We start from the raw sequence: 11,472 nt of genomic DNA, 5'->3' as shown, positions 1-11,472 counted from the left end.
CACAGCACCCACTATGACGTGTGTGTGATGACAGGGTACAAAGGCAGATTTGGAAACAGATGAGCTTTGGGTTCAAGATGTCCCAAGTTTGGAGATGAGATATGGCAATGACAAGTTATGACAACCTAATCCAATTACTTCCCTTGTAAAAATCTCCGTTCAACTGGAAATAATAATAATAATACTTCCCCCCCTCTGCTGTTGAGAACACTAATTAGAATACACATAGTGCACTGAGAGATAGAGAATCAGTTTTCTTCAGGATGAACCTTTTCATTGATTTTCTAATCCAGACTAAACACAGAAAAATAAGAGCAACACTAAAAGGACTCAGCAGGTTGTAGTGTGTGTGCACGTGTGCATGCTCATGTGTGTGTAACAATAATGAAGAGGAAGAGACCATGAACTTGAGATGAAATAGAAAAGGACACAGGAGGAATGGAATGGGGAGAGCGAGAGGTGGAAATTTGCAAACACAATACTCATGTATAAAATCCTTAAAAATATATAAACTAAAAAAAACACCAAATACATTGTTATTATTTACTATCCAATAGATATTTTGAAGTTCACCATGCCATTCTTCTCTGCCCCTTCTCCCTGCTTGTCTTTTCTACTAGGAAATACTTTTAACGAAGCTCTCCAAAGGAGAAAAAAGGAACACGCATAATACAGCAACATCGTTGTGCCTAGCACACAACAGATGTGTAAATGTTGGTCCCATATTCCTCACCAATTCTCACGTCCAAAATAGAATCAGTGAACTAATAAATCTCTTCTGAGTATCTACTCACTTCTGAGTACCAAGGATAAGAGTAAATCAAAAAACCGGTCCCTGTTTTAAAGAGAATACTTAGCCACAACATAGAATAAGGACGGACACACACTGAGAGAGAGACAGAGACAGAGAGACAAAGAGAGACAGAGACAGAGACAGAGACACACAGAGAGAAGCAAATAATTACATTAGAAAATCAATCAATGTCATACAAACTATATCGTTATAGGATAAGATTAGTAATAGCCAGAGTGACCAGGACAATTAGCAAAAAAAAAAAAAAAAAAAAAAAAAAACAGTTTCATGGAAGTAGCAATTTTTGAATGAATGGGTTTGAAGGTACAGGTCAAGTGTAAATGTTTGACAGGTAAAGTAAGGATTCTGAAGGACGGATTCCTCACTGAGACACTGAGAAGGAGCAGGTATTTCTCTGATTTGAGCATCACTGTGTATATGTATTTGAATAGGCATTCATAAACTGTCACCCCGAAGCCCAGTCTAAACTTTCCAGGGCTACTGCAAAGCTGACTCTTTTTAACCTATTAAAATAATACCATGCTAGTGAAAATAGATTCTGTCTGTGTGTGAGATGGTCACATATTGATTCCTGATTTCTATTGACTTTCATATTACTCCTGGCTTCCCCTCAGAAAAGCCACTGGCTGGCTAAACCTAGTTTATGAAAACACTAAACCTAGTTTTTGAAAAGACTGAAATACTAAGTCAGCAAATGAAAATACTGCTGTTTTTGATACACAGAATATAAATAAACCAGAGAGCAAGGTACCTGGATTGTACTAGGCAGCTGCATATTGTCACTTATTTTATTCCTTCCATCAACTAAGAATTAAAATGGACTCCAATGAGACTAAATTCCTCTAAAAGAAGGACCATATCCAAATCAGGTGAGATTGTGATTGCAAAGAAAGCCTTCAACAGAGGCTTCTGTAACTCATTATTTGTTACTGGGTGTATCTGAAACCATTAGGTTTCAATCCCTGCTATCTTTTAGATATCATATAGTTATAAATGATATATAAATAGTTATAAACTAAAAATCTGTATTCTCTTATCTACTGTGCTCAGTGCTTTTTCCCCCCACTACAGAAATTTCACATTATATGTTTGTCACCCAACAGTGTTCAGACTAGGTGTCTTTGTATGTAGTTCAAACACTTTCACTCTCTTTAACATCTCTTATACTACATCTTAATTGTTACTTATTTGCATTTATCCCACAGAAGACCATCTACAAGATCAGAGAGCAGTTAACAAAACTGTTAATGAATATTTGTTTGGTGAGAAAATAAATTAACAATGAATAAAGTTCTTAATAAAGCAATCAATACTTATATCAATAACGTTCTAACAAAGCATAGAAAAATATTCTGAAAATAGGAAAACGTTGAAAGAGTTAATTCTCAAAGAAAATGAGTTGTGATGATTTGCAGAGGACATGGGAAAAGGGTAAAGAGACATCACAGAATCTTGGAACTCTTGCCCCAAGACTTGATGCTCTGCATAGACGCAAAGCAAGAGGAGGAGAATGGTCCTTAGAACCTAGAGAGAAAGCAGTTCAAAGGTCACGTGGTCAAGAGCAGTGTGGCATTTCTCAACACTAGTGCCAGCTGGTGACCACTTTCTATGGAAAGAAGCAAGGTACTAAGTGACTTGGTAATTTTTTCAACTTCCTCTGCTATTTCCCAGAGTTTCCTCACACTGGAGCCTACTGGAGCCACGAAGGCACTAGAACATTCTGATGGCATCCATTTAGACTAACTTCTGGGATAGGGATCAGAATATAAAAGACCTGAGAATGTCACAGGGGAGAGATTGCTCAGATCTGGGTCTTTCTGACAATATTGTGTAGCAATCACTTTAGTGAATGATATTTCTCAAATTATTTTTCAGGCATTCAGCTAGGAATACCATTGTCTTCTTTCACAAAAGAAATTGAATTAATTCTTTAAGGCCCAAATGAGAAATGCTTCTCCTAATGATTTCTTTAGTCTTGTTCAAGATGGTATTAATATAATATATATGTATATATATATATATTCAACTATATATAACTATAACACATACATATAAATCTTTTTCTAGAGTAATTGTCAGAGTGCTAAAGTGGAATTAGTCACAGTAGCTACTTACAAAGAATGCACTCTGTACTCAGCACTATTTTCACATTAGATATGTATGTACTTATCAAGTATCCTTTCTTCTCAACAACTCATTCAGGCAAAGGAACTGAAGATCAGATTTTCATTTATCTGTGCCATATCTCATATGGATGACACAGGATATAATAAAAATGAGCATTCCTGTATTTTCCCAAAGCCTTGCCTTTTAAACATTCCACAATACCAACATGAGTTTTCTGTGATGTTCAGCTTACCAGGTCCACGTGAAGAGACCATGTCCTAATCACCTTAAAATGCTTAGTGTCTTGCTTAATGTCTACACCGTAACAGACATCCATAAATGTTCCTAGAAAAGTGAAAATAATGCAGAGAAAATAAAACGCTTATAGATAGAAGCCACACCAGTCAACATAAATGATAAAATTCTATAAAATATAAAACAAAGAAAAGTCAGAATGTGTTGTGGTTTGAATGAGAATGACCCCATACCTCATATATTTGAATGCTTGGTCTGAACTTGGTGAAACTGGAAAGGAATAAGAGATGTGGCCTTTTTGGAGGAGCTGTGTCACTGGGGGTGGGGTGGGGTTGAGATTTCAAAAGCTCATACCATTCCCATTAGTTTTCTCTCCCTTAGCCTTTTGCTTGTGGATCAAATTTAAGCTCTCAGCTACTGCTCCAGCACCATGCTTGTCTTCTGATGATGGTCGCAGACTAACTCTCTGGAACCATATGCCCTGAATTAAAGGCTTTCTTTTATAAGTTACCTTGGTCATGGTGTTTATCATGGCAGTAGAAAAGTAACTAAGACAGAAGTTTAAGTCTTAAACCATTGTTTCTTTTTCCTAGATACACAGCAGATTACTTTGATCCTTTTGCAGGAACTCTGACTAGTCCCAGCCTGGCCAACATGGCTCTGGCAGGCCTTACCCTTCTCCCCCATTCCCTCTGCCTTGGTAAACCATTAGATTACATTCCTAAAGCTAGTCACCAAGGTCTGTTCCCTTATTTGGACACTTTTTTTTTATGCCAGACTCATTCCTGAGGATGAGTACCAAAGTCCAGCAATCAAAAGTCCCCTTTAGTTCACCTAATTAACATGCCCAACCAAAGCATACCACCACATCCTAGCTAGCCCATTCTAACACAGACCATGCCTTTTTCTCTTGAAAATCACAACTGCAAGGTCATTTGCTACTCCCCCCCCTCCCCGAATCTGAAAGCAGCCACTTTAATTTTTCTCTCCATCTCTGTGAAAACAGGTGTTTGGGTGTGGTTTGTGCCTAATCAGAGTCCAGGAGGGAACTACCTCCGTGCAGGAGTCCCCACCACCTTTTGTCTCAAGTGAAAGCAGGTTAATGTTTCTTTTCTTCTTACAGTTTTGCTAAGAGTCACAAGATTCTTTTTCATTTGCCTTTTTTTTTTTAACAGCCACCCTCCCTTTCCTTGGAAAAATCTTCTCTAGAAGCAAAAACCCTGTCTTTTAGAGCAAACTTTCTTCCCAGGTTCCCTGCTTGCTGGCACCATTACTCTTTCTCATCACTGGAGCCTTTCTGAAGATGTTAACACACTGCCTTTTGTCATCACGAGGGCCTTGTTCCATAAGTCTCTGAAGTTCTATTTCTTTGTCTCAGCTGCCTCAATAAAACCTTACAGCAAAAGTTAGTTGACTACGTAAACAGGTTGCTCTTCAAAGGCAAGGTTATTATGATACTGGTCTAATATCTATCATAAACAGCAAATCTATTTCCTATATAAACAGGACAACTTTCTGAGCAATGCAGACATAAGATTAATCTTCAGTCATAAGCAGATAATGAATCTAGTAATTATGAACTTAAGGGTTGGGAAAAATAGAAGTATATTTAGACCAACTCCCTACCTATTAAAAAAAATCTCTCTAATAATAAACTAGAGTTAGTCACACAAAATGAAACCTTTTCCTACATTAAAAAAAGTCTTGTTCTGTGTTTGTTTACTCTGTTAACAAAACTGGCTTTATCCAAAATCTGCTTTTCTGAAAATTTTATGCTTCATGTTTTTAAATAACATTTACTGACTCTGCTCAATCCATAGACATTGAACTAGATTCCAGGGTTTCTACTTATTATATGGAAACCAAGTACCATATGCTACCCAATTGCCTACGTCATGAGTTGAGTGCTCTGGAAATGGATTCAAAAGAAAGGGGGTTCCGAGTCCTTGGGGAAAGGAATTGGATACAATATCACAACATGGAAGAGGAAGATGAGCTTCAGTGTGGTTTCCATATGATAGAAATTGACAGACATTACAAGTCCAAAAGGGTCAAGATGGAAAAGAATTTGTGAGTGAGAAACACAGCTTGGGATGAGTGTGAATTCAATGGTGAGAAGCAAATATATAAGCAAGAAAAACTTACCTAGGAGTTAGAGATGAACCACTAGAGTATAATGTATGATACTGAAATGGAAGCAAGATAGCTCTCTGAACATAAACATAGATCAGGAAATAGAAGCTTTTCCTATCCTTTGTCCCTCCCTTTTACATATAACTATTTTTCATGTTTGCTAGGGTTAGGTGGACAGAAGGTCTCTGTCACTTTTCCATTCCTCATTGCCATCAGAAACATCCTGTTCATATTTGTGGAATCTGAAAGTAATAGAGTCAGCTGGTTATAGAATACTACACTGTCAGCAACCATGGAGCTACTCAACATCCCTCTTTCTTTTCATTACAGAAATAGAGAAAATGTCCTTATTGCCACCAAGTAGGAGTGGCCTCAGTAGATAGCAATTGCTGCTTTTAAAGATTTATTTTATTTTTATTTAGGTGTGTGTGTGTGTGTGTGTGTGTGTGTGTGTGTGTGTGTATGTGTGTGCATGTGTGTGCATGTGTGTGCACACACATGTGTGTGCATGTGCATGAGTGCCTATGGACAATAGAAACAGTGTTGGATCCCATGTTCTTCAAAGCATCAAGAACTTCTAGTTGCTGAGCCATCTCTCCAGTCCCTACTACATTTTTATTTATTCTTTGAAAATTGCTCACAAACAATCAATGCATCTTTGTCATATACCCCATTTCCATCCCCCAACTCAGCCCAATCTTCTGTGTACCCCTTTCAATTTCGTGTCTTCTTTTTCTACTATTCTTTCGTGTCTTCTTTTTCTACTATTCTTTACAAGCCACTGAATCCCATTAATGGCAGGCATATATGTTCTGTGGACACTCAGTGGAGCATGGTGAAGGCACCTGAGAGCACATGCCTAAAAGAAACTGACTCTCCCTCCCCTAGCAGCCATCAGCTCTCAGTAGTACCTCAGCTTGGTTTGGAGGCGTGTGCCTCTCCCCTTCCATTATGGAATGCTAACTGACTTGATCGTGTACAAGTCTCGTGCAGACAACCGTAGCTGCTTTAAGGTCATGTGTGCGGTGGTCCTGTCAGGTACACATGACATTGTTTTGTCCCACTCCTCCTCAACTTGCTCTATTTATCATTTTTCTGCTCCCTCTTTTATGATATTCCCTGAGCCTTGCAGGAAAGCACTGTAATATTTATATTCCATTTATGGCTGAATATTCCATAGATATTTGCTCTTAACATCTGGCTAGTTGTGAGCCAATATTAGCCACTATCCACTGCACAAAGATGCTTCTCTGATGAGAACTGATCGATGAACTAGTCTATGATTATGGAGCTAGACATCTAAAAAGAAGAGAGACATTAAGTCTGTTTAGCAATATAGTAGTAGTACATTTATCCTTAAAACCTAAGAGCTCTCCAGACACAGGTGTCTTGGCCAGATTTAAGGTACCTGGGGTGAATTTCCTCTTTGTAGCATCATTTTAAATGGCCAAAAATTAAAAGCACCACGATGCCGATCAGCAGGAGTGAAATAAAATGTAACAACACAAAACAGAGGAAGGAAAAATAGAAAACTGTGTTTACACACCTACGTGGAATGGTATCCAATATGTAGTGTTTCAAACTGTTCATAAGGCCACGTGCCTTTATGTGGGACTTAAATCTAACTGGAAAACAGTTTCTGACCTCCATAACATTCATGCCACTATTGTAGACACATGCCAGTCATTATTTCAGTTCCCAGGTTTCACAGCTGGATAGCACTGTTGTTGACTTTTTTCCTCCAGCAGCTGCATGGCATCTTCCACTGCTGTGAAAGCTAGCTACCAGACGGAAAGTTTCTTGGTCAGTTCCAGCTTGATTTCACCAATCTCTGTGACCAAAATGTATATAGTATCTTTAGCAATATGGTTTTACCATCAAGTTCTGCTAGACAACCATGAATAGTGGCAGGCAATAGTCTGCATTATATAACTATCACTTTTATGTGGCTCATTTCAATAAATAGAAAATTGCAATCAAATATTTAAAATTCATGCCATTGTTTTTAATAACTACCTTCTCAGACTTAAAAAAAAATGACAACATAGATATCACATGATGTCAACTATCATGGAAACCTGTTTGAGTACTATCTTTCTTTAAATGTTATCCTTATTTAGCTTATTATATATCTATACTTATTACACATATTAAAAGATTTCTTTATTGCTCCATCTAAAACTCCAAGCACAAATTTATTCAAATATGACTGTATTTCTGTAATTAATTACTTTCTCTCTGTCACTCCCTAATTTCTCTCAACCTATTAACTCAAGATGCTACCATGAATCATTTTCATTGATTCAAGAGCAACACAGATGAATAATCCTTGCTTTACTTAAATTAGTTTCTATTGTAACAAATAGTTCAATGGCTACAGTTTGTCCACTTTAAAATGCAGCTTGAAATCTGATCAGCCTTTCAGTCAAGTTGGAATATGAGACAGTCCCAGGAGCTGGTACTGAGCTGTAAGGTAGAACTATTGTGAAAGGTTAATGATTTGCAGGACAGAAAGGATTGGTTCTTCTGAAAATTTTGCCCTCTTTTCTCTTCCGTACTCACTGTATTTGTTTTCAGTTGTGATGAAATACCATGACCAAAAGTGACTTAAGGAAGGAAGAATTTGTTTTATGGCGGGCTCCAGACAAAGAGTCCATAATGGCTGGGAAGGAATGACAGAGCAGAAAGCAAAGAGATCCCATGTTATGCAAACACAGGAAGCAAGGAGATGCAGCAGGAAGTGGGTGTGGCTACAACCCTCACGGCCCTCCTTCAGTGATAGACTTTTCCAGAAGACTCCGCATACTAAAGGTTCTACAGCAGCTCCCCCAAAGCGCCCCCAGCTGGGAACTAAATGTTCAGTTCCATGAGCCTGTGGGACATTTCTCACCCAGGCCACAACACCACTTTCACTTTTCTTTCCAGTTAAAATGAAGAAGCAGGAGGCTCTCTCAAGACTCAGCCCTCTGACTTTGAACTTCCTAGAAGAGGATCCATAAGCCAGATGAGGTCTTTTTGTCAAAAATCGCCCAGACTCAGTTATTCTGTTATGGCAAAAGAAAACAGAGTAAGGCAAGTACTTATGACATAATGTCAAATATATGCATATATGAAAAAAATGTATCTTTTATTCTGTACAATCAGTATGTGGTAATAGTTTTTAAATAAGAAAAGAAAAATGGTTTCGTCTTTTTAATATAACAAATGGTATAATATGAAATGCATACTTTATCTATAATACTTTGACCCACATCTCCCCAGAGTAAATTATTATTCAGTATTTTTAGTCAAACACCTCACGATATTTATCAGACACATGGAAATTTATTTGACAATTTTCTTCAAGCACCAGCCTGTGCTCTGGTGTTCCTTTACTTTCCATGTACTGTATGTTCCATTGAAATGTTCATGTCCTTCCAGAATTTACATGTTTAAATACAATTCACAGAGATATACTGTTAGGAAAATGACCTTTTGGAGATGATTAGGTTCTAAAGGCAAAGAATCTGGATGAAGAAACATCACCCTTCCCACCAAGCACACAGGGAGATGGTACTGTGTATGATCCAGGAGGCATGAACAGCCAGACATAAAATCTTCCTTCACTTCAAGTTTGTATTTGTTAGTAGCTGAGTATGTAAATGATGTGTATGGCATTCTAGACTAATGATTTATCAATGAGTTATAGCCTCTGCCGTAAAGCATCTTAAATATAAAACCTGCTAACTTCTTACTGATTATATGCCTAAACATTTAATACTATTTATCATAAAGGGTGTTCTCTTTTGTGTTTTCTAATTTTATTTTGTAAATCTAAATAGGCTGCTAGTTTTATACATTAACTTCATGATGCAAAGCCCAAGAATTGAATGGCCTAACAAAGATCACCATCCTGACCCCGTTTCTGCCATCCAAATCTCTTCTCTAGAATGCTCACTGTACTTCCCTATTGATTCTTGATGTCAGCATCTAGCAGCATCTTCAAGAAGGCTTTTGCATGTTCAAAACAGTTGGTTCCCTTGATCTTAGGAAATGGATGTTTCTCTGTGAGCTTTGAGTATTTCATGTAACATGGAGACAAGTACTTATGATGTCAACAATTAGAAAATTACAAAATGATTTAGATCCTATTTTTTTTTTTTAGTAGTTAATTGCATTCACATGTGTTTGGGAATAGAAACACCCTGTAGGACTGTCTGCAGCTGCTACCACTGAAACATTTGCTCTTATAACAAGCTTCAGTGGAAATTGTCAGACATTAGATATACAATTCACCATCCCCAAAACAGATGCTAAGTAATGGATACTGAGCATGGAATCTTTAAACAAAACCAAAACAAACAAAGGAAGTCCCCAGGAGGTTAAGGTGATAAGCTCAGTGGATAAAACACTTGCTGTGCCAATGTGATGACTGAGTTCAGATCCCCAGGGCCTTGTAAAAAAACCAATTACAGCAGCACATACCTGCAATCCCAGACCTGGGGCAAGGTGGAGTGAAGGCAGGCAAGGGCTTGCTAGCTGTACTGAAAGTTGTACTGAAGTTGTACTGAAACAGAGTTCTAGATTCAGTGAGAGACCCTGTGTCAGTAAGAAAGGTTAGAGACCAATAGGGGAAGACACCCAAAGTTGACTTCTAGCATGCATGTGCATGTCCAACACACATATCTCTCTCTCTCTCTCTCTCTCTCTCTCTCTCTCTCTCTCTCTCTCTCTCTCTCTCTCTCTCTCTCACACACACACACACACACACACACACACACACACACACACGCACGCACGCACGCACGCACCTGAAAAGCAAGCAAACAAACTACAACAGCAAATATAAAAAATAAAGCAATTCCTTTCTTCCTGGAGTTGCCACTGCTAAGCTAAAGGACATGTGAAGGGTAATCCTATGCAAGGCTCTCACATCAGCCACTAAAGGATATGTGAAGAGTAGTCCTATGCATACAGGGAGCTTGAACCAAGACAAACAATGGCTCCACTTTAAGGCACAGAATGTTTTTCTTCCACTGAAAATCATGGTTGGTTCAACATTCCTAACATATATCAACTTTATTTCCTTCTCTAAATCACGTGAGGCACCACTCTGTTGCAGTGAGCCAGTAGAAATCTTCCTTTTCATTGCGAGGAAACTGCTTTGTCATCTAGTATCTGTGTAAACTGTTCCTGCAATGGCTGTGGACTCCAGATTACTGCCCACCCACCTAGTGTTCTCAGATGGGAAGCCAGTCAACCATAAACTCTTTGGTTAAAAGTTTGGGCAATTTGTGTTAGCTAATTTTACTGAGTGTTAAGTATTTAGCATATTTTACAATTGAATGGTTTTGCGTATTCAATCCCAATAACAAAAGGAGGGTAGGTGTGGTCAATACTCCCATTTTAAAGAAGTGGAAATTAAGGCCCAGAAAGAGTAAGTAACTCTCTTGAGTTCACACAACTGTGGAGTGCATGGTCATGATCTAAAGCCGGCCCTTCCAATTCCAATCATTTTGACTTTTTTACTACAGCTGCTGGGGTCATCCAAAGTGATGTTTTGACTTATCATGGCCCCAAATTTGTTCAGTCTGTCTTAAAACCAGGGAGCCTGCATGGTACTGACCTAGGCTCTCTGCATAAACATTATAGTATGTAGCTTGATCTTCTTGTGGAACTCCTAATAGTGAGATCAGGGTCTGTCTCTGACTCTTTTGTTGGGACCCTTTTCCTCATACTGGGTTGCTTTATCCACCCTTCAACTTGGTACTCCATGTTTGGTTGATATCATGGGAGGCCTGCCATTTTCTGAATAGAGGAGTGAATTGGGGCCATCAGAGGGGAAGAATGGGGGCTGGAAGGAGAGGAAGGAAGGGAAACAAGCAGTCTGGCTGTAAAAAAATAAATAAATAAAATAATAAAAAAGTTACTAGTGTTATAAAACAAATATCACTGGGTTAAAAGAGTTATTTAGTGTCTGAATTTTTAATGGTGGTATCTACTATCCAATCTATTATTTTTCCATAATATTAGTATCTCTAGAGAATCATTTAAGAAATAAAAGATAGATATAACACATTCTCTCTCTCTCACACACACACACTAAACATTTTTAAAAATATGTTTATTTTAAAAAAAGTAGACACACAAATTCCAGATATGTGCCATGTTCTTCTTGTGCTTCA

General features: G+C 38.1%; 1 protein-coding gene across 1 annotated transcript in view; it reads left to right on the top strand.

Annotated features, from left to right (window-relative positions):
• The first annotated feature begins 8,239 nt into the window (after positions 1–8,239).
• Positions 8,240–11,472, top strand: part of LOC143268427 (uncharacterized) — a 44,656-nt gene continuing 41,423 nt past the window's right edge. Inside the window, exon 1 of the mRNA XM_076550708.1 lies at positions 8,240–8,380. Within this exon, the coding sequence (XP_076406823.1) occupies positions 8,313–8,380 (68 nt within the window). The 5' untranslated portion in view covers positions 8,240–8,312. The remainder of the gene's footprint in view (positions 8,381–11,472) is intronic.

This window comes from Peromyscus maniculatus, chromosome 14, assembly GCF_049852395.1.
Source record: "Peromyscus maniculatus bairdii isolate BWxNUB_F1_BW_parent chromosome 14, HU_Pman_BW_mat_3.1, whole genome shotgun sequence".
Taxonomy (NCBI): Eukaryota; Metazoa; Chordata; class Mammalia; order Rodentia; family Cricetidae; genus Peromyscus; species Peromyscus maniculatus.
The sequence above is the reverse complement of the archived record's forward strand: the minus strand, read 5'-3'. Positions and strand labels throughout refer to the sequence as shown.